Below are 24,008 nucleotides of genomic sequence, written 5' to 3'. Positions count from 1 at the left end.
GACCCACATGGCTCCTGACCCACCCACTGCTCCCCACAGCAGTGTACTTTGTCAGTCAGCTTGTTCTGCTCCCCACTCTGTCTCTGGTGAATACTCTCACCACCCCTGCACCTCTGGCCTGCAACCCAGTTCTGTATGCATAATTAAATAAACCTTTAAAAAAGTATAAAAAATAAAAAATGGGCAGAATGTTTAAACAGGCACTTCTCCAAAAAAGACATGCAGAGGACCAACAAAATATGAAAAAATGTTGACTACTTATAAGGGAAATGCAAATCAAAACCATGATGACACTCCTCCTCACACCTGTGAGAATGGTCCATACCAAAAAAGAAAAAAAAAACAAAACAAAACCCCACAAAACAAAACAAAACAGAAACAGCAAGTGCTGGTGAAGGTGTGGAGAAAAAGGGACACTCCTACACTGTTGGTTGGAATGTAAACTGATTCACTATGAAAAGAAGAGTGGAGATTTCTCCAAAGTCTGAAAATGGAATTGACATATCACCCCGTAATGCCACTTCTAGGTATCTACTGAAAGAACAGAAAAACATCAATTCAAAAGGAAACTGCACACCTGTTTATAGCAGCCCTATTTACAATGATCAAGACATGAAAATAACCTAAGTAACCTAGAAACGGATGAGTGGATATGTATATACTGTGAACTACTACTGAAAGATCAAAAAAGATAAACTTGTGACATTTATGGTAGAATGGATGGAACTGGCATGGATTATCCTAAAGGAAATGAGTCAGAATGAAAAAGATAAATATTAGGTGTTTTCACTTATAGGTGGAATATAGAGAAAACAAAGGGCCAGATAAACTTGAAAACTGACCATAGATCTGAGGTATCTAGGGGAGGAAGGGGAGTAGAAGGGAGAGGGAAGAAAAACAGGCAGGAGGAAAGCACAATGGACTATGGTAGTAGCATACAGGTTCTTTAGTGTTGGGTTTTCCCCATAATTGAGGGGAGAAATTATATATTGGGGCAAAACAAACAAAGATGTAAAATAATGGTATGTCATTATTTAAAAAAAATTTTTAAAGTAGAGCAGACAATTAAAACTTCCCTTCTGACAATTAAGCAGTTTCAATAGGTCTGTCTAGTGATATCCTTTGTTTCCTAGATGTACAGAATAAAACCATGTGCCATCTGAGCAAAAGGAGAATTTCATTCTTTATTATAGAGATAGAGAATATGCAGTAGTAGAGAATATGTAATGTAAGGTGTAACATTATAGCCACCTGGGTGTGATATGGCAGTTAAATCCATTCAATATTTCTTACTCTTCAGACAACAGAAATTGAAAAAGTACATAGAAATAATATATTCTGTTAGTCTTAAAAAAAAAAAGGAAAAGGGTCCTATATATTAAATAAAGTAATACACATTTATTGTAGGAAAAAATCAATAACATTTGGAAATGAAGAATTTTCAAAATAAAGCTTGATCATACAAGTTCATATTTGGAATGAACCTTACAGTTCTAAATCCATTAGAAAAAGTAGAGAAGATTAAGTTTAATTTATTTTGCTCTAATTCAAAGTGTTTATACTTACATCTTGTCTTGGCCAGCGCCAACTCTGAGAGTCAATCTGGGGATAACAGGACTGGGGGCTGGAACAACTGGCTCCACTTTTATCTGTTAAAGTTCATAAATTTGAGTTAAACTTTTTTTTTCAACAGAAGTACCTCCTGCCTCTTCTCCCACTTCCACAAACTTGATCAACAAGTTTAAGTTCAAATATGGCTAAAATGCAAGATAAGAAGATAACCTGGTCAGTCAATGTTTCTGTTTCTCAACAACTGGAATCTACTTGATATCATGAGAAATGCTACAAAAACTTTAATCACTTTATATAAATATGGCAGTTATTTCTACATTTTATCTTGGTTAATTTCTTGAATTAGCCAACATTCAAAATTTCAAATAAAAATTATCTAGATCACTCAGTGGCATATTTAAGTAACTGCCAGACTCGGTGTAAACAGCAAAAATTGCAATGAGGTCCCTGCTGTAAGATAAAATCCATCATTATGAGGGAAGTGAGGAACATTCCACTCATCCTAAGTGCATTATCACATAAGAGAACCAAAACACCTACTGTAAACTTGTTTTGTTTTTGGCTTGTAGTAAAAAGATTAAAAAAAATTTTTTTTTTGGTCAGCAAGTTTTTATGGTAAAGGCAATGACTGCTAAAGAAGTTGAAAATCTCACAAATACCTGACAGTGAGCCAGTAAGCAGTTAAGTGGTATATTTTGAATAAACAAACTAAACAAGAGTTCTACAGTTGAAATGATCTATATCGGACTTTTCAGCAGAAAATTATTGGCACTTTTGATGAGACAGTTCTTTACTGAATGTACCAGGCACTGCCAGATGTGCCACCTTCATCTCCAGGGACCACTACATCCCAGCAGTATACTGCCAGTCACTGTGACAACCAGCTGCAAACCACTGATTTATATATTTGAAGCTCAAGAATTAAACCATAATGGAATAGTGGAGTGGTTCTACAGGGGAATAGATATAACATAAAGCTCAAAATTTCACAGTGTGACAATATATTATGTATTGCTCTAACCTACTATTTTTTCATATGTATTTAGTTGTCTTCTTGTACAGTTTTTTTTTTTTAGCCCATGCTCTCACATCAAGATCTATGACTTTCACCATTCTCTTGATAGTGACCTGAATATAGGAGGTACTCAGCATTTATTGAATTAAAACTTATCTTGCAAGCTTTCCCAACTCTCTTGTCTCTCAATTATTTAATTGTCAGCATAGCACCAATCTAAAATCATTCTCTAGAGCACATTTTCTTTTAAAAGTAAAAAATTATGTAACTTTCTGCTATCAATAACTTCAATTTCATCTCTGCCTTCAACATTGTTCATCCAGATAATCAGCTAAACTATAAAAGGGCAGAGGTATTTGTTTTGTTTACTGCTACTTCTCAGAGCCAGAGGGTGTGACACATAAATACTTTTAAGATACATTTAAAGAAATAATCTGAAGCAGTAACTTCAAGCCTCTAACTCTCTCAAGACCCATTCCATCTTTTACTTTCCTTTCCCCCTCTTTAAATGCTGTAGAAAATACTGGGTCTGCTAGGCAACTCCCTCCACTCCCTTTAAACTTCTCTGCATATATAACTATATTACAGTACATTTTCTCCAGTCTTCTGAAGAACTTCCTCTTAACTTATTTCTTTACAGCACCTTCAATTTTTCAGTTTCATTCATTGTTTTCATTTAACTTTTAAATGTATTTAACTCTATTTTTAAAAATATAAAAAACAAGATTACCTTCTCTTCAAGTTCCAGTTAACAACCACTCACATTTTTTTCATTATTCAATTCATGTTCTCTTCACTGTCTAATTTCTTTGCTTATTATTCATTTCTCAACCTATTACCATCCACCTTCTGCCCAAACATGACACTAAACTTTCTGGATACTGCTCTAGAGTTTTCCATCATGGGTGTCATCATCCTCCACAAAATCCTCCTCCACAAAATCCTCGGTTCCACAAAATCCTCCTCATGTGCCTGACCTGACTTGGTCCTTTCCTCTTGCCACTCTACAACTTCTTCTAGTTATCTCATCCATGCCCAAGACTTCAATTCTAAATTTTAAATATGTGATATCTTCAAAGTCTCCTTCTCTAGACTGGCAATGATTAAACCTAAGAAGAGATAGAATGCTACCATCTGAACATTTTCAAGTAAGCATTTTATAACTAGTTCATCTTATCCCATCTAAACATTGACATATCAATCTATCCACAAAGACCTGCTCCTCTAAAGTGGCAGACATTTCCTTCATTTGTCCAGTTCTTTGGACAGTCTAGTCCAATGGCTTCCTTCAGGCCCTAGGGATTAAAAGTCACTTGGGGTAGGGACGAGCAAGACACTTGTGTAACTGACTGGGATTTGTGTTCACTTTCTCCATTTTTATTTTCCTAACAAAGAGATCCATATCTAAACACATCTGAAGGTGAAGGTCCTGTCCATTTTGTGTATTAAGGCTTTCATATTTTTGCATCTTTCTGTGTCATCTATAGGAGAATAAACACAATTTGCCACAAATAATTAAAAACCAGTTATTATTTGCCGGGTATTGTGTGGTTATCTTTTTAAAATCTTCTCATTTAGGCTTGCTTAACAAACTTATGCAGTAGTATGTAAAGAGATAGTGTTTCTGTTTTGTGGTAAAATTGATCATATATAAAAGAACTGTTCTCATTTTCTTTTTCCTTTTTTGTTCTAAGGTCACACAAATAACAAAGCTAAGATGTAATAGTTTTTTTAATCAGAGAATGAAAAATCATATACATTTTCTGTATTTCTTTAATTCTAAAATTTTTAGTGACATATTCATAAGTGATGAGGTATTAGTAGTAATAGTCCTTCCTTCAATCCACAATACTATTATTTAAGATTTGTTTTATTTTTTTTTTCAGCTTCATTACAAAAAAAAAAAAAGCAGTGGGTCTCCCTTAAAAAATCTCCTTTAGTCTCCTTATGCTTCACATTGTATGTTTGGCCTATTCTGTCATAGTAAATAATAATTTTAACTCAGAGACTATGTCCCTTATATACTGTCCAATTTGATCTTCACAACACTACTACAAGGTAGGGGTAGAAGGTGAAAGGTATAAGGTGAATTGAGGACTCAGAAAGATATTTGCCCAGAGTGAGAAAATAAGCAAGTAAATGATCTGAATCCAGATCTGCTAACACCAAATTCATCTCCTACTCTACCATACTGTTCCTTGTCTCTTTGCTACACATCCTAAGTTCTTATTTTGGTAATCCTGACATGTTGCTTGAAGACAGTCATTTTCTATGTCCAAGTCTCTTATCATTAATGACATACTTGTCAGATGGTGAAGGTTAGTTGAAAATATATTTTTCTCTATGGAAAGCTAACTAATGTATACAAAATTGAGGTGAAGTCTGCCTTCACTTCCATGCAACTACACTGACTAGATTCTTGTTAAGTAGTTTGGCAGGGTAAAAGAATCAAGACTTGGTTTATTTATGGCTCACTATAAAAGAAAGTTAAGTGATACCATATGTAAAAAGTGAGCAGGAAAAATGGAGATATATTTTAAGTCATCTAGAATGTATTAAATGTGTCCTCAAAGACAGGTTTAGTAAACTTATTGAGTTAACGAGTGAATTCAGTCAGAACCTATTACCTTTGCTCAAAGTTTTATCTACAAATCAGATGACCCCATCACCCAAACTGAGTCATTTTAGTGAACAAAAACAGAGCTATCATTTATACCATACAGCAGATATAAACTGGGGCTGTCCCAGGTAAAACAGGCATATAGTAACCCTACCTAAAAATATTTAAATAACTTTAGTTCTACCTAGAAGATGCTAAATCAGACTTATCTTAGAGATAAAAGTTCCAGGAAGTGTAGAAAACGATTAATAAAATTCAATTAGGTGGAGAAAAGATTCTCCAAAAGGATGCTAATATAGATATAGAAAGAATAATTTCTTACTAGACCTTTGTTTACACAAGCTTTATCCAAATGTCTACCAAAATAAAAGTAGAGCCATTCCCTGTAAGATAATTCCTCAAGTGCATGTCTAAGAAACCAGTAAACTAAATAACAATTACTCCAATTATTTAAACAACAGGACTAAGGCTATTTTTTAAGGGCATGAAGACAAATTCTGGGACAACATGAGCTTTTAAGGGTTAAAATAAAAGAACAGCACTTTAGAGTGATGCTAAGAATTGGGGCACGCAGAAGAGCATTTACAGTGGATTACTAAGCTTCCCAATTCACCAAAGAGGCAAGTCCAGTAATATAAGACTCCTTTGTAGCTAACTAAAAATACATTGTCAGTGGATTTGTCCAGTTTTATGTATAAGCAATACTTCTTTCACCTGAACTAATACTAGTAGTCATATAAGCCCCTTATTGCCATGTGCTGCATTTTTTTTGCTAATCTTCAAGGATTTAGCTTCTTTGCCACATACCTCAGGGCACCAACTGATAAAGCTCTAACTCTCCATTTTTCCAGGACACCAGCAGTGCGGCCTTGCAAAAAATGAAAATCGCTCAAGAGATTTAAAGGGGAAATTTATTTTTAAAATCCTGACTTGAAGCAAAGAGGTGGATTTTTAAAAAGCTTATCTATAAAGAATCAGTTGAAATTTAAATTCTATCTTGGAACTCTTTCATGCATTCCAGCTTTAAAGTTTATCTCCTGACAGGGACTTTCTGCAAAGGTAATGGGCAGCTTTGTCAATATAATCTGGCCAAGTTTTGATTTTCTATTTTTTAATGTTAAACTTCTTTCATTAAAAAAAAAAAAAAGTAGTGTGTGCTAGGTAGGGTAGCAACAAGTTTAGTCATCAATTTAAATTCTCACCTGTGCTAATATGTTAGAAAACTAATCAGAAATAGTACTGATGAAAAGCTGAACTGAATAACATGAAAATTAGGATGCTGCACTATATGATGACTGGTAACTATGTTGTGGTCTTTCTTTGCCAGTTAGAAACAAAGTGTAATAAAATACTAATAAATTGTTTAAAATGTCAAAAAGACAATCAGAAGACCTGTACTTGCGGTGAGGTATAACAAGCAGAATTCAGCGAGGACAACTAGCAACTCAGGTTTTCATTCAGCACTCAAGAGTTCATTCACATGAAGATTTGGAGAGAACCTTAGTTAAACATCTATGAATTCAAACACACATTAAGTCACTGCTTTCTTCTCAGAACAAACTATTTTAAGAAATAGGAAGGGGAAGTTACTCCTTTTTCCTGGATTATTTTATTACTGAAAACCCTTCATTTCACTAATTATGATTAGGAAGGACTGGAAATAAGGCTATATTACTTTAAGAAGAAGAGAAAAATGATTTTAAAAAAAACACCAACACTTTTGTTAAAGGCACAAACCAGTAAAGCTATAAATCTTTGGAGAACAAACTAAGTTCAATAAAAAATTATTCGGGGGCAAATGCTAAGGGTTTGGGGATAGACTAAAGAAACATTAGCCATTTTAATTGTTGTGATTAGAAATCATTAAGGTCCAGAACTTCCACTGCCAAGTTTTTAAAACATGGCAGTTGAGCAGAAGCTCTCTTAGGTCTCTTCAAGGACTAAATGTTTTACAATCACGATGTCACCTTACTCTGGAACATCGGTCCATTCTTACCCCTCTCATTAGCAGTCCAGCTGGTCTGACTGAGAAGGCACTTTAGGTAATAAAGAACATAGACTCCTCTAGGACAGACCTGGGAAGTCATTGTTCTTCCACTCACTTGCCACATTGCAGCAAGCTACTCTCCTTTCCATGCAGTTTTCTCAGCTGTCAAATAAGAACAACAGCCCCAGGGCTACTGAGAGGATGAAGAGAATCATAGCTAATTCTGTCCAGGTTTGGCCCTGTACATACACTCACTGAGTGGCTATTGCTAACAGCCTTATGCTGTGGGTTGATTCATTCAACAGCAAAGTAAGCAAAAATACAACAATTCATCAATTCATCAATCAATAGGATAAAAATTTGTGGAAACCTTTGCAGGATTTATTAATTTCCATTATAAACAAAACTTAATTGCTTATACTGTGAACAGTTAGATCTACTCATCCTAAAGAATACAAACTTCTTCGCTTAGTATTTTCTATGAGAAGGCAGGAAACTATTGTTTTTAAGCTCAGGTAAATCATAATTTTTATTGATGCTGTCTCTTCCCAGCATTGAATAGGAGGAAGAGCCAGAGGAAGGAAGTAGAGGCTGAGAGAGGCTTGAAGAGATTGATGAATAACTAATAAGTGGTAGAGCTAGAACTTAAATCCAAGTCAATCTGATTGCCAAGGCCCAAGCTCTTCATGGGCCAGTGTGGCCTGTCTACAGGTTATGCTTTTTTGAAAGTTTATCATGATCAGACTCAAATAAGAGCATAAAAATATATTTCCAAGACTGACAGATAGATCTGGCTTCAAGGCTAAAAGGTCAAGTGCTCAGTTTCATCAACATCAGAAAGTTTTCCTTGTCTGCTCCCTCTACAATGATCCTCTTCTAAAACACACTCAAAAATACCAAGAGTAAATTTTAATTAAAGTAGTCTTAAAACATTCATCTAAGCTCTACAGATCCAGGGTGTAAAATAAATTAAATCATGCAATACATTGACATACACACTAAGATGTTAACTGTCTTAAAATGTATTAACTGTTAGGTTTTATACTGCCAAAGCTATTATGGCTATGTTTGTGAATGTTAGAAATAAAATAGTAGAAGCAAAACCTTCTCATGGAACATCAGCAAGTCAGGTACCAATGTACATTATTTCACTTAATACACTTTGAATTTATTGTAGGAATGTACAGTAGCTAAAAACATCAATTATATTGTAGCGTCAGATAGCCTAAGTTGAAATTGTTCCTGTTCAGTCACTTACCAGGTATGTGGTCTTGGGCAAGTTTATTAAACTCTGTTTCTTATCCTACAGTGATGATAATTATTGAAGCTACCTTACAGACTTGTGGTAAGAAATTTAACATACAACATGGTATTTAGCATGGTGTTCAGCATATAATAATAACTCAATAAATGTTAACTACTGTTTTGCTATTTTTAAAGAAGTGTTTTCACAACCCTCACTTTAGAAATGAAATACCTCAGGATTAAGAAACTAAAAAATTGGTGTGGCTCCAACTTAGGTATGCTGAATTCCAACGCGTAAGTCTTCTATCTACCATGCAGAGTTCCATCTTGTTAATGTGTGCATTCTGCTAAAAAGTTTACAGGTAAGTAAAGTAAATATTGGGAGATTTCCTGTTTTTTAATGAAAAAAAAAATGCCATGTTGGTGGAGCTGGGTTAATGTCTGTGAGAGTTGTTTCTGTGGATTGTTCACGATGACACAAAGAATGACTGTGACTGTGGTTCTCAATTTTTTGACTAGAGACATATTCTTGGGGCAGCTTACATATGACTCATTTTTATTTGTACTTATTCTACTTCTGTGAATATGTAAGAAAATTCTTATACCACCTGTAATCCAATTTCAGGTTTCACTTACTCGTACTGGCTAGATACTTAAGATTATTGAGTAGGGTCGAAAAAAAGAGAGGTTGATGTTTAAGTTACTATTTCAATTTCTACTCTTTGTCCACTGCATTTCCATGGGCTGCACAAGCCTTTATCCCTTCCTAATCATAGCTGGTTCAACCTCAAGGTAGCCTCCACTTTATAAGTTGATTCACAACAGAATAATAAAACTTGCCACCATCACATTTACTATTGAGCATTTATTTATGTGCCAGATACAGTCATAAGCACAGCTCAGGTGGCATCTCAGATAGCTTCACACATAAGCAGCTTGTCCAATTTCGCAAAGCTAAAAGTCAGGTTTAACAGATAATATTGTTTATTTTTGAAGATAATATGTTGCCTGACTTATAAATTTTTATCTCTTGTCATTTTTCTGATGCATAACTCATCAGAACTGACACAAGGATTTGTATTCTCCCGTAAGGAAAAATCAGCACAAATTGCCATGGACCTTTATCTCTAACAGGTGTTCTGAGGGGCTTTTCTACCATAAAGAAGGAAGATGTTGAGGAAAAGTATGAGTTGGTCATACAAATCTTTCTGTTAGGATTTACTTAAATTCCTAAGTGCTGCTGAAACAACTCCCTTGACTTTCCAAAGTTAAGATGGCGATAAAAAAAGTCTGATTTTGCTGAGAGTTCAGCAGCCAAGTTACTAAGTCTATGATAGATAAGCAAGTGACTACTTGCTGCCAGGCAAGATATTCAGCAGTAAATATTTTGAATTTGAGGTATATCTATAAATAAATGACCAGACTCCTGCTGTTTGTGTGACCTAAATCTTGGAAAAGTCACTTTTCAGGTTCAATTTCTTGTCCATAAAGTTGATAATGATACTTGTTGAACCTATGCTGCAGGTATGTTAGGAGAAAATAAGGTATGTGGAAATCTACCTACATAAGGATAACAATGATAAAGTGCTTTTTTAAAATGGAAATAAAAATTGCACTTACGTCTTGCTAATTTAACAATGTACATATTATTATCAGAATTTCCATTCTAAATGTATTTTAGGATAGCCAAAGGTGACAGAGAGAAAAGGAGTTGAGCAACAACACACATGAGCACTGCCACCATTGCTTCACACCCAAAGTAACACTTTTAGTTAGGTTTTAAATTAAAAATGAATACAAATGTATAGGTAATAGTCAAATTGCAGACATTTTATTATGGAGGAAGTTACTGGTTATTATTTCTATTGTTGAGCGAACCTCAAAGAGACTGCTGTTAAAGGGCAGAAAAAGAATCACTGGGGATCTCTATATATGGTACCATAAGTACTAGGCACTTTAAAAAATTTCAGAAGAAATTTTCAAATCAATCAGCTAACTATTGTAATCCAAAGAACTAAGGACTGAGGAGAGCAAGGCCATAAAAGCAGAAGTCACCTGTAGGCTCAAAGGGTATTTAACCTGCAGGATAAATACTAATTTCTTAGGCTGTACTGTACAAAAGTCTGATTAGCTGATACTGTAAAACATTTGGAGTTATTTTCTGCCTCACCAACCAGGCTGCCAAATCAGTTTAGAAACTCAGAAATATGTCCTAAATTATATTAAAGCAGAAAACAGAAGGATAAGAGATGTTAAGAAAGCAGCAGCCATACCCTGGAATCCTTGCAAAGATGGCTCACCAAAAAAGAAAAGCAAGTCAGTAAGGAAATACTCCATTGGCCCCACTATTTTAAAATATTGCCATAATTTTGCACACTCTTGGGAAAATGGATCCTGATTTTTCTTGAGTGTCTAATATTCAGATACAAGAGTATGCAGCAGATTTGATACTTACAAAAATATTATTCAGTTTAAGATTGCCGATTTTAAAAGCTGCTAGAGATTTGTATGGTTAATAAAGAGTGTATATAGTAATACCTCTTAAGTTCTGAATTTTTAACATTTTTCATTGTATATGGGATCTGACCACAAGGTTTTAGCATTTAAATTTTGTAACCATGTTACATATTTCCAGTTAAGGTATGGGTGACTGACATCTAAAATATAATATAAATGTTGGCTTTGTTTACCTGCATTTTTCAATAGGACTTTGTTCAGACAGTGATGAAAATGATAAACTGCTTACTTTTTCATGCTTGTGTTTCTCCTTTTCTTTTTCTCTCTTCTCTCTTTCTCTTTTCTCTTTTTCCCTTTCCTTCTCTTTCTTTTCTTTCTCCTTTTCCTTCTCTTTCTTTTTCTTCTTTTCCTTTTTGTCCCTTTTCCTTTCTTTCTCCTTAGGTTTCTCCTTTTCTTCAAATAATTTTTCAGGAAGCATTGGTGACAGAGAAGGTAACATGGATGGGACTCTCATGGCTGCAGCAGGAGTAAACAAGGGCAAGGCCATTTCCTTTGGAGGCAAAACCAGTGGGGATGGTGGGACTTTAATCTTTTCTTCTCTACCTCTATCTTTCACTTTTTCTTTTTCTCTCTTATCTTTATCTTTTTTGCCTTTTTCTCTATCTTTCTTCTTATCTTTATGTTTCTCTTTCTCCTTTCTCACAATTCCATCTTTCAATCTCACTTTTGCATCAACATCTTCAAATTCTTTTATTTTAAACTTATAGGGATCTGATTCTTCATCTTTAAGACTTTCCTTCCATGGATACTTGCTTTCCTTGCTGGTTTCCTTTTCTTTCTCTTTTTCTTTCAATTTATCCTTCTCTTTACTTTTTTCCTTACTTTTGTCTCTTTCCCTCTCCTTATCTCTCTGCTTTTCTTTCTTTTTCATTTTGGTCTTCAATTCCTTTTTCAACTTCTTTTTGACTTCCACTGATGAAGGCAGTTTGTTTTTCTCCTCGTACACCTTGGGGAGAGGTTCAGGAGTGGGAGGAGAAACTGAAGGAGAAGAGAGATACGGGAAGTTGGGAGGCATATTTGAAGGGGCACCCATTTTTGCTTTACGTACAACCTCGTCAATGGAGGCATCCATTGTCCATGAATTGTCAGAACTTGAAGTGCCACCTGAAAGAGGCAGAGGAGTGGATCCTGACTTAGGGAAATTGTTGGAAGAAGTGGAGGCTTTTGTAGTAGTACATTCTGAACCTGAAATTCTCTTGGGGCTGGTAAAAATGTCTCCTTCAGATTCTGATCCAGAAGAAAATTCAAAAGGATCTGGCTCTCTTTCAGCACAAGCACGTGCAATCACAGCATCTATAGAGTCGTCAATCGTCTTATCAGTCACAACAGCCTTTTTCAGCTGGTTTTCACTGTTTAGTTTGCCAACATCGGGGGGAGTTTGTATTTGTTTAACCTGAATAGTCTCTTTACTAATTTTTTCACTTATTGTAGTTGAAGGAGTCCTGTTTGGTGTTTCAGGCCTGATGGGTACTTGGGGTATATGAGATATAACCTTGGGGCTCTTGGGACTTTTGGGGCTCTTAGAACGTCCAGGTGATTTCTTTTCTTTGGATATAGTTTTTGGTGACCGAATAGGACTTCCGACCATTGCTGGTGACTGAGTAGTTTTAGGTGATTTAGTCTTCTGTCCTGGAGAACTAGTTTTAGTCTTTGTTTTAGGTGTACATGATTTTACATCTAATGGTTTTGCAGTTGGCATTTGTGATTTTGCAACTGGAGCTAACATTGGTGGTTCTGGCGATGGAGGTGCTAGGTCTGCATTGTCCTGTACATGCACTGGAGAAAGCATTGGGGGAATCTTTTGGGTATTTATTGAGCTGAGCGGTTCTCGAGCTTCCGATAATACTAAGTCCAGGGCGTCCCCTTTAGTGCTTAACAGTCTTGGTCGCTTCATTGCAGGCATTTCTTCAGCTTCAGGACTATCCAAAGGTCTCTTACCCAAGAAATTCTCATCATTAATAATTTCCTCCTCCTCCAATTCATCATCTTCTTCCAAGGGAACCTGCATGGCTTCTGCTGATGTACCTCCATCAGTGGGCACCTGCTCCTCTTCTTCCTCTGGTAAAGGAAGATAAAAACAAGTGTTACTGGATTATAACCAAACCTAGTAAGTAAAAACAATAAATCCAATGTTATTTTTTTTGAGGGGCGGGAAGGGAAGTTACTGACAAAACCAAAACTATTGACAGTGTTGAGAGAGTAAAGGATAAGTTTTCAAGGACTCCCTAAATTGGCATGCTATCATCCTCTTAGGAGTGACAATCAGTAGATATGTAAATTGACTGCTTTCCTTTCAAGTGGCCTAGCTCTACTTTCAGGATCTATAGTCTTGCTAAGTAGTTCCTGATTACCATCCACCTCTTAAATTATTTTTTTCATTTAATCCAACTTAAAAATGTCTTTCTCATTTCTTCTTCTTGTGTTCACATACACACCTCTAGAAATCAAATAGGTTTCCATATGACCATTATTCTCAGAAATGACAGAAAGTAATACATTTTTTAAGGATTTGTATAATATATTTTAATTCTTGAAGTTTAGAGATCACAAGCTTTCAACCTGAACACAGTTCATAAAATTCTTACATCTTCCCTTTTGCTTGCTTTATTTCAGCAATTCTGAGAGGTAGTATGTATAGTATAATATACATGCTAACTTAGGCATTAGAAAGAGTGTTTCAGCTCAAGTCCTGGCTCTACAGAGCAACAGTGTTTGGACAATCTCTTAGCCTCTTTGAGCTAGCTTCTTGCTCTTTTAAAAGGGCAATGCTTCTTGCCCTACCTACTTGACTGAATTGCTACAAGATCAAATTATTTTTTCTGTGCATATTAACTAAACATATACTATGCAAAATGAACAGTAGTAAAGGCTGAAAAGCTACTTGAATAAATAAACAAAATTATGACTAAAAGAGCTTACAGCTTAGCAAGAGACATAATATAAGCATCGATACATATATGGAAAATGATTAGTACTATAAGACAAAGTGCTATTTGATATTTAAAAGAAAAACAGATTATTACAATATCAAATACCATGCAGTATTTGGGATACCTGGAAACTGGAATTGGGGAAAGCTAGGATGAACGAACAGGTGACAAAGAAATGGAAATAGAACATAAGAAGTATGTAAGAACCAGGGAATAATTTGTCTGGAATATAGGGGCAATTTGGGTACTAGTAGGAGAAAGTAAGTTGAGTAAGTTTTATCCAAATCCAAAAAAACAACATGAGCTTTATTCTACTGGTAGTTTAAATATAGTGGAAATTTTTAGACAAAGAAATGCAGGGTTCATATTAGCAAAAATATTTTAGCAGGAACATAAAATATGCATGGGAGGTAACAGATACTAATAGAGATGTAGGGTTACTGAAATGATGTAGGTAAGCTCAGTGATTATGAAAATATTCTAAAGTTCAGAAAAGAAAATAGGGAGACATCTTTGTTGATACTGAAATCACAATGGATGATATAAACAAAAGCGAAATAAGAAGTAGTCAGTTTCAAAGTTTGAAGAATAAGATAAGGGGAAAAAGAAATACATGGAGGGTTAAGAGTTGACAGAGACCAGATCTTTCCATGATACATTTTCTTAGTAATTACTAATAACCTTGCTTTCCACTGAGCTGTACTCTCCTAATTCTAGAAGCAACTAAGCCTACAATTTTTCATTATCTGTCTCTTTACAGGTAAAATTCACCAACCCCTATCCTAGACCTACCCTATAAGGATAATTTGAATACTTCAGCTTGCCCCTATCTTTATCACAATGAGAAGGCAGGCTTCAAATCTATCCAATTTCTAATAGGTAAATTTATAAAAAATTAGAAGACAACTTTAGCATATTCTCCATATGAATAAATGAAACATTTTAGAATTTGTTTCTAAATACATAGTATTTCTAAATTCTAAATATGTCATATTTCTAAATTCCTAAAATCTCCTCCTAGCTCCATAAGTCTATTAATTCCCATAATGCCAAAGCAGGAAGAATAGTTTGGCTTAAGCAGTATAACTGCTCTTAAGAATATGTTAAGTATGCCTGTTTTTGCAACTCTGGAGGCTGATCAGAATCTAGATCAGTTTGAGACTGTGAATATTCTACAGAGGGCCACAGGAGGATGCACTGTGAGAGCAGAGGGAATATAATTCATAAAAATATATAGGAGTTCCTAGAAAGGGTATTCCTAGGACTACTAGTAAGATATTCTGGGTCAAATAGCTAGAAGAACTTGAAAAATTTGGTTTTCTATACAGGGAAAGACTATATTATTTTACTTGTGTGCTATTCTATCAAATTAGGACTGCCAAGAAGTCTACCAGATAGGCCTTTGAACTGAAGGAAGTATGTCAGGCTGTCTTAGGGAAAATTACTAATGTCCTGTAGTATTTAGAAAACAATGGTTTGTTGGGATTTAAAGTTCAAGTACCTAAGAAAAGCATAAAAAATTAATAGTGGTTGTTCATGTTTAAGTGAAAAAAATTAACAAAGTTTGATTTAACGCAGATCTACATAAACTAAGAGTTACTCTATTTTTGTTGTTTTATTTTTATTGTTTATGTGGTTTAGAGGAACATATGTGAATGATAAAACTAAATATTACAAATGTTGATTGTAGAATACTTAAGAACACAAATGCTTCTTATAGTTACTATTCTAAATTATAATTACTTATTTTATAATTTAGAGATTCTGTAAGAAAGTTTAACTGCAGCATCAAGATTAATCAAAATAAGTTTTGTTGGTAGAGAAAATAAGAAAAGTTCTTGGAGCAGTGAAAAGAATACAATGTTCAATAGTCATCAAATATTTATCTTATTACAATTAGAAGTGATTTGATACATATCAGAGTATAAAAATGCATATGCAAATCATAAAGTATAAAATGAATGAATTCCGTTAAGATTACCAACTAACTTCAAGAACAGAATATTAGCAAAAGCAATGACACTTACTTGGTTCCCTTCTAACAAAATCCTATATTCTCTCCACTCCCACATCCAGGTAACAGCTACTCCTTGTTTTCTTTATTGCTCACTATATTTATATATACACACACACACACACAGGTAGTTTGTTTCTGAACTCATATAAGTGGTATGCTACAATAATATTCAGGTTTGCTTAGCCAACATGTTTCTGAGCTTCAGCTTTGCTGACAATGGTAGTTTTGATTCATTTATTTTCCCTATTGTAAAAACAAGCCACGCTTATTAATCCATCTCCTGGTATGAAGTTTTCCACTTGAATGAATATATTTTATTTTAAAAATATTACACAATTCAAATAAATGGATACAGTTGATACAGCTTATGCTTGCTAAAATACAAACTTAACTGATGATTACATATAACTCTGGATTTTTATAACATGAATTATTTTAATTCTAAATTCTGGGAGTTTGGGACAAGATAAATATATGATGGCTATTGAATGGTTTATCCTTTTAACACCACTCCAAATCCCCACCTGAATTTCAGCTTGATAACACTTGAAAAGGCAGTTTGTGTGTGTCTATAAGCATCACTTACCAAGAACTAGAGATGTTGGGGACACTTTTTAAGGATAATAGAACTAGAGCAGTTAGTTCTGGATAACTATTAATTGTCAGAGTACAAAAGGTGTAAGGAATTGCAAAATGGGTCTTTTCTGCTTGTATTAAAATCTGACTAAAGGTAACAGTGATTTGATTATCCTTTGTGTGAGAATTTATTCCAAGTTATGATTTTGTTACCACTTATTATTAGCATTAGCATTCATCAAAGAACACCACAACTTATGATATAGCTTCTATACTTCTACAAGAAAAAGACACAAACAAAAATATGAACAACCATCCTTAAATTAGTATTTTCAAAAAATGTTAACTTACTGATGAAAGTTCATGTTTACTACCACCAACTGTATTCTTCACATAAATTCAACTAAAATATAAATGTTATAATTCTATCAAAAGAAAACCTGCCACATTAAGAAGTAACTTTTCATTCTGCCAGGCATTTTATAAATTTGGTAAGTTTTTCAGATGTCAAAAAGGGAAATTATATGAAGTAATAGGAATAGCACACATTTATCACCAGAATTAGAAATACAACTGAATATAGATCCTTAATTGCTAGCACAATATCTTACAATGTATGGGAAAGGAAGGAGGTAGAGGTGATTTCTAAGGTTTCTTTCTCATTTAAATAATATTCCAAATTAACACTTGATTGTAAAATTACTTAACTTTTAAATTGGAAGTCATTTCCAACTTACAGAAAAGCTCTAAGAGAATACCACAAAGAACAGATGAATACCTAATAAACAGATTCATCAAATAAATACTCCTCATAGTATAGCTACACAACAATTGTCAAAATCTATTTTCATTACATGCAAGAAATAAAATGAATCCATCTATCTCTTAAAAATTTTATAAATGTAGTTGGGTAGTGGCGAAGCTATAAACTACATTCCAATTAGCTTTCATTAATCACACAAACAAGTAATTCATACTCAATACAGTCTCTAGAGAAGTAATCAGAAAAACATGCTTCTTACCAAACTTCTTGAACAAAAATAAAACAAGGCAATAGGGCTGAATACACAAAGGGGTTAATTATCAACTACTATGAATATTGATTTAGAACAAAATATGTTTTTCACTAGAATAGTAAATACCTTTAAAGAAACTCTACAATCTCAAAAACTTGTATTTATGGGGCAGGGGGAACTATGCATATATGTCTTAAAAATTTTGTCTTGTTTACTACACAGATTCACATAGCTTTAAAATTTAGTAGGTTGATTTCAAACTGAGCAAAAAATACTTGCATTTCTGAACTGTGAGGATAACAAAATGTTATTAGAATCTATTTCACCTGAAATTTAAATTCTTGTGGGTTTTTTAATATACACATGCAAAATTTCTAACAATTAGGATACAAACTTCCTATTTTCTTTCTTTCTTCTTTTTTTTTTTTTTTTAAGATTTGCTTATTTATGCATACAGAGCTGGGGTACAAGCCAGAGGTGTAGGGGCGGTGAGAGGTTTCACCAGAGACAGCGGCGAGCAGAACAGGCAGATTGCAGAACAGGCAGATCGACCAAGTACACTGCTGAAGGGAGCAGATGGGTCAGGAGAGGTCTGCTGCGCCATGTGGATCACTTCCGGGGCGAGCGGGGATCCAACTGGTGCTGAAGTGGCTTTAGCTTCTCAGTGCTGTGCTTTAACCCACTTTCTACTTTCTTAGTAGCTTATACATCTGACTTTTTGTAACAGACTCTTCCTTTATTAACAAGTATGAAAAGATTTATATAAATAACAGACTTAAAAAATACCTTTCCATTTGCCTGGATATTGGATACAGTTATTGTAAGCAATTCCTTAGCTGATTCAATACTACTAATGATCATTTATTCTTCAATCATTTATTCATTTACCTACTCAGTGCTTTTTGAATATCACTATGCCTGCATGATGTTAGCTCTTAGGTGTACAAAATCATGAAAGACATGATTGCTTATCTTTAAGAATCAACTACATCTGTCCTACTAAAAAAATACTGTGGAAGGGATTGGCAGCAGGTACACATACAGCTCCATCATGGATATGAGGACAAAAATGACAGTGGCAACTAGAACGACTGAAACTGCACCTGGGATCGATTCCCAGCAGCAAGATGACTCCATTTAGCATAACCCATTTCATCTCCTAGACATAATTTTCTCCTAATTTGACGAGTATTAAGTGTTGACATCTGACCTCCCAGTTAGAAGAGTTGGATATCTTTTTAATAGGGCCAACTCCCTATGTATATGACATGCATGTGTGATATCTAAAGGGCAGGGCAGAGTTATTTCTGTCCTTAATATCTCACTGACCAACACGCAGAATGTTTGGCATTCTGATCACTTGATTTACGTCTTGGATGAAGGCAGTGTCTTTTAAGATTGTAAAGTCAATAAATGAACAACTCTATCCTATTTTTTGAAGGAGACTAAGCAAATCTACATGAAATAATTTGAACAAAAATGGAGCATTAAAGGGTCTGAAACACAGGGTTATTATTTCTAGGAAGGTAGAAAGCACCAAGGTTATGAAGAGAAAGGGTCTAGGACAGTCAAAAATGAACAGCAGACACTGAGTGTCTGGGGAAAACAGGAGCAATAGTGATGTTAAAAAAATCTTAATTAATTTTAGCATTTTATATTTTAGTTCCAAATGAGGCCAAACATTTTTTAATCCCATCTATATTCTTTCATAGAATATTTTTTAAATTGTCTTGTCTATAATGTAAGAGAAATTAGATCTTAAGACACAACTCAATGAGTGTAAACAGGTATGTATTTTTAAAATAAACCTATTCATGTAAAAAATGAAATTATGAGCAAAGACCAGACAATTAAGTGATGACAATTCATACAGTTTTAAAAAAAAAACAAAAAAACCCAATACACAACAGATTGATAGCAGAGTGGTGATGTGTTAAAAATACCTATATACACACTGACCTGTAAAAAAAGCACTATTTCACTAGCATTCTGCACAATAAAAAACTAAAATGCTATATAAGCAAGCCAACCTGAAATGACACCTAGTATTATAAATGGCCTAATCTATATGTTAATACTGTTGTATCACATAACTGCAGCAAGACCAAGATAACAATATGACTTTGGGGTTTCTATGGCTACATCCTGGGCTAATGTGCCTGAAAGGGCTGGTTGCTGACACCACACAAGCATTCTGAGTGTTTCTTTTGGTTATTTATGATATGATTTATGATAACGACAACATCTCCTATTTTCTCTCCTCCTCAGATACAATAAATTGCTATCGTTAATCACCTTCTTGGTTCAGCTATGATTACAATAACATAATAGGGCCAAGCTATGGTAATATTGTGGATTTTTAAAAAAGAAATAAATACAAGGAGATCTCTTCAGACAATGTCAATATCGCTAATATTTTAATCATCTTTCTTTAAGTCTTTCAGAATAAATTTTATTACAACTAAGATTCCTTATCCAGGATGAAAGTCCTTGCAAATAAAATTCACAATCACCCATATCACTACCACAATGTCCCATATCACTACCACTATGATTTTCTGAAACTCACTACAATAGTTAAGTCTACAGATAGGATGTGTCTTCTTTTCCAATACAGACAATGACAGTTATTCTTTTCTGTATTTATAAAACTAATCCTGCTATTTTTCACCCAGAACTAGATAAATTAGCCAAATTAATGATTCATCTATATGAAGGCAAAATAATAGAGAAAGAGTAAAAACTTCGTCATCATACAGCCATGTGTGATCTGCCTTTGCAAATTACTGATTATGTAGTTACTTAATTTCAATTTCCTTTTATGCCAACAGGTTAATAGAAAGTACTATCTTTTGAGATCTTGAGTAACAGAAAGGTAAAATATGTAATGAACCCACAAAATGCTTAACACATGAGCGTACAAAAAGATGAGACATGCATCCCTCTCCCTGCAATGTAATCAAGAAGTGAAAGCTACTTGAATTTGAAAAACTTGTTTTGGCCAGTGGTCAGAGCTGGCAAATGTGCATATAAGCAGAGACCTGAAAACCACTAGCATACTAGGGTTTTTTTCTCTTGTTGACCTTGGGAAACTTGGAACCACCCACATGTCAATGAGCCCAGGCTAATTTGCTGGGTGATGAGATGCACGTGACCCAGAGCCCCAACCAAATCTTCAGTAAGTGAGGTCACTAGCCACCAGATGATTGCTAATGTGTGAGTCTAGTCTAGCCAAAAAAAAAAAAAGCATAGCTGAATCAACCCAATATCCCAGTTCACAGAATTGCAAGCTAACAAATTGTTGCTGCTTTAAGCCAGTAAATTTTGAGGTTACTTGCTACATAGCAACATATTAATGATGTATTGACCAAACTGTTTATTTTTAGAAAAGATTTATTTATTTATGCATACAGAACTGGCAAGAGGTGCAGGGGCAGTGAGAAGATTCACCAGAAACAGAGTGGGGAGCAGCAGGCAAGACAGGAGAGGTCTGCTGCGCCATGTAGATCACCTCTGGGGCTGGGGATCGAACTTGCACTGCAGCTTCTCTGGCTAGCTTGCAGTGCTGCGTCCTAACCAGTTGTGCCACCAGGGAGGGTCCTGAGTCTTGTTATTCATGGTGGTTATGTTCTATAAAGGGGCCATGGATACTAAATCTGTGTGAACTGATTCACCGAGCCTTATGGGAAAGATGAGGTTAGGTTCCTATAAGCCTAAGTTAAATGTTTTCATTATCACATCAGCACATCCTTATTTTATATGTGTGAGAAGATTCACCAGAAACAGAGTGGGGAGCAGCAGGCAAGACAATATGCATTGTAGATTAGATTTTTTCATACTAAGATCACACCCAACAGTAATGTAATTCCTGCCTAAGTGAAACTTATTTATTACTTGCGTTTTCTCGAAGGCACGGTTCATCCTTCTTGCATTTAGGAACATTACCATTTCTAATACTATGTTTAGGGGCCATTTTAAAGATAACAGTCATCAACAAGAAGCACAAAAATACAAAATCCTGGCAGTAAGTAGACTGTGAAAGTGGAAATTTTGTAGTATGAGAGGTGAAACGGAGCACTGCCTGGTTCCTCAAACTTGGTTAAAAATGTGTCCACTTGGCAACTAAAATCTTTTGCCACATAATATATATATATATCTCAGTAAATGATCAGTGAAACACCATGCATTTGGGGTTACAAACATATTGTAGTGAGTAGGCAAAACTGCATATACATAATCCACACCATAATGAGAATCAGAATCAACTATTTGTAATTATATAGACATCAATTCATTTACAACAAATACATTTACGGACTACTAATTTAAAAGAAAAGATTTTACTGAAAGTAATTCCAGTCCTCAAAAGGCATTTTAAATATGCCTTATGAATTATTAACACTAATAATGGTAGTAACTGCTAAGATATTCTTCCAAATCCAAACTGGGACATATTTTTAAGTTGAAGGAACAAACTGTGTAAAACATTCTGTTCAGGCCACATGAATATTCTTTGAATTTCTAAAGCACATCAAATTCTTTCTTTGCCCACATATTCTGTTCCTCTAACCTAGAAATGCACTTCCCTTAGTTATTTCTGGACTGATCTCTTTCTCGCCTTTAGGTATTACTTTCTCAAAGCCCCCTATCTCTAAAATAGGTTACAATTTCTAAGTGATAATGTGAATGTACTTATTTATTTTCCCAACTAAGCTTCCCTAAGATGTTAACACAATACAGTGGAAACAACAATGGACTAGAAAAGGAGCATGGGTTCAAGAATCAGCCCTTTCCTGTTTCTTTGTGATGGTGAGCACAAAATTCCCTATCTGTAGACACACAAAATAATACTGACCCTACTTACTTTATGGGATTATACTGAGCAGCCAATAGAAGCTCAATGTGATATCATTTTGAAAACTGTTCAAATGGAAATTTGCCTACTGTGGGGGCTGAAGCTGTAGGTATAAGAAAAGTAGCCTTGTGAAAATAAGCAAAGTGAGAGGAGCAGAGAACCAAGGGCAGAATTTTGGTAATATATTAACATTTAAAGTAGCAGTAAAAAAGGAGATTGAAAAGGAAAAAGATGAAAGAGCCATAGGTTGGAAGTAAACCACAAGAGGAAGTATAAACAAGTATAAGAAAGACAAGTTTCAATTAGAAGTATTATATCAAAAATTAAGAAAACGTAAGATATACTCAAAAAGTGTTATTATGATCCATCATAAGTGCTATGAACTAAATAAATAGGATAAAATAATGGAAATGATAGCAATGGAGCTAGTGGTGAGACAGAATGCTACTTTGTTAGAATAAAGAAACTATCTGAATATTCATTAGTTATCAGAGATCTGACTGAATATGCGAAGATCTAGTCAGAGACAAGCTTAGAGAAAAATATTCTAGGTACAAGGCATATGCAACAGCTCTATGGTATGACAACCTCATGTTTGAAGCTCTAAAAGGAAGGTAGAGTGGCAGATGTAGTGTGAGTGAGGGGAAGATGGATTAAGATGGGCTGGGTAAATACACAGGGCTTCACAGACCATGGTAAGGAGTTTGGATTTTATTCAAAGGTTAATGGGAAGCCACTGATTGTTTTAGAATAGTTTGATATGTTTTTGAAAAAGACTGCCCAGCAGCTGTGTAAAGAATACTAATTTGGTATTGGTGACCCGAATGAGCAGCTCAGTGGGTTGTAGAGGAAAAAAGCTAAAAGGAAGTAATGGTAAAGTATATATAACAAAGTGAAGACAACCCCATTCATCCATCCATCCATCCATCCATCCATCCATCCATCCATCCATCCAACCATCAACCAACAAATATTTACTATAATCTAAATACAATTGGCAATTCAGACGTAAGTAAACAAAACTCAAATCTCTTCCAGTGTATTCTACATGTCACAAATACATATAAAAGATAAATCACAGTAGTTAAGTGCTAGAAAGACAATAAAATAGGGTTATGTGTGTGGAGAGGGAAAGGATTATCATAAATAGAAAAATCACAGAGAAAGTGACATTTCAGCTGAGACCAGATTTATGAGAAAACAGCAGCCATGGGATGAACTTCTGAATAAGAATTTCAGGGCAAAGAGAGAGCAAGGGCAAGGTCCTGCTGTAGGAAGAGACTTGCAAGTGCTCTGAATGGAAGAAAGGCCAGTGGGTTAGTGGGTGAAGAGGTGTGTGCCAGCGTGCAGCAATGCAGGAGTGGGAACAGACCATGGTTTCTGTGCTGAGGGATCTGGAGCATGTCTGAGTACAGTGTGTTGGGAAGCCATCACTGAACTTTAAGCAGAGAAGCGTGATTAAAAAAAAAAAAAAAGGAAAAGACGGAGGAAGGTGGGTAAAGAAAGCTAAGAAAAAGTGTTAAAATGTTCACTGTGCAGACAAATATGATAAATTATGATCTACCCACACCCCCCCCCAGACCCAGAAAATAGTTCTTAAGTCCATTAATAGAAAAAGTAATCAATAATATGAAATCTAAAGTGTCTGGTCACATTTA

General features: G+C 34.8%; 1 protein-coding gene across 1 annotated transcript in view; it reads right to left on the bottom strand.

Moving 5' to 3' along the window:
• Positions 1-24,008, bottom strand: part of TAF3 (TAF3 RNA polymerase II, TATA box binding protein (TBP)-associated factor, 140kDa) — a 152,270-nt gene that overhangs the window by 30,049 nt on the left and 98,213 nt on the right. The window contains exons 3-4 of the mRNA XM_004691235.2: positions 11,186-13,014; positions 1,567-1,649 (exon numbers count right to left, since the gene is read on the bottom strand). Of these exons, the coding sequence (XP_004691292.1) occupies positions 1,567-1,649; positions 11,186-13,014 (1,912 nt within the window). The remainder of the gene's footprint in view (positions 1-1,566; positions 1,650-11,185; positions 13,015-24,008) is intronic.

This window comes from Condylura cristata, unplaced genomic scaffold (assembly GCF_000260355.1).
Source record: "Condylura cristata isolate star-nosed mole 26May11 unplaced genomic scaffold, ConCri1.0 scaffold00030, whole genome shotgun sequence".
Taxonomy (NCBI): Eukaryota; Metazoa; Chordata; class Mammalia; order Eulipotyphla; family Talpidae; genus Condylura; species Condylura cristata.
This window is presented reverse-complemented; position numbering and strand designations above follow the sequence as displayed.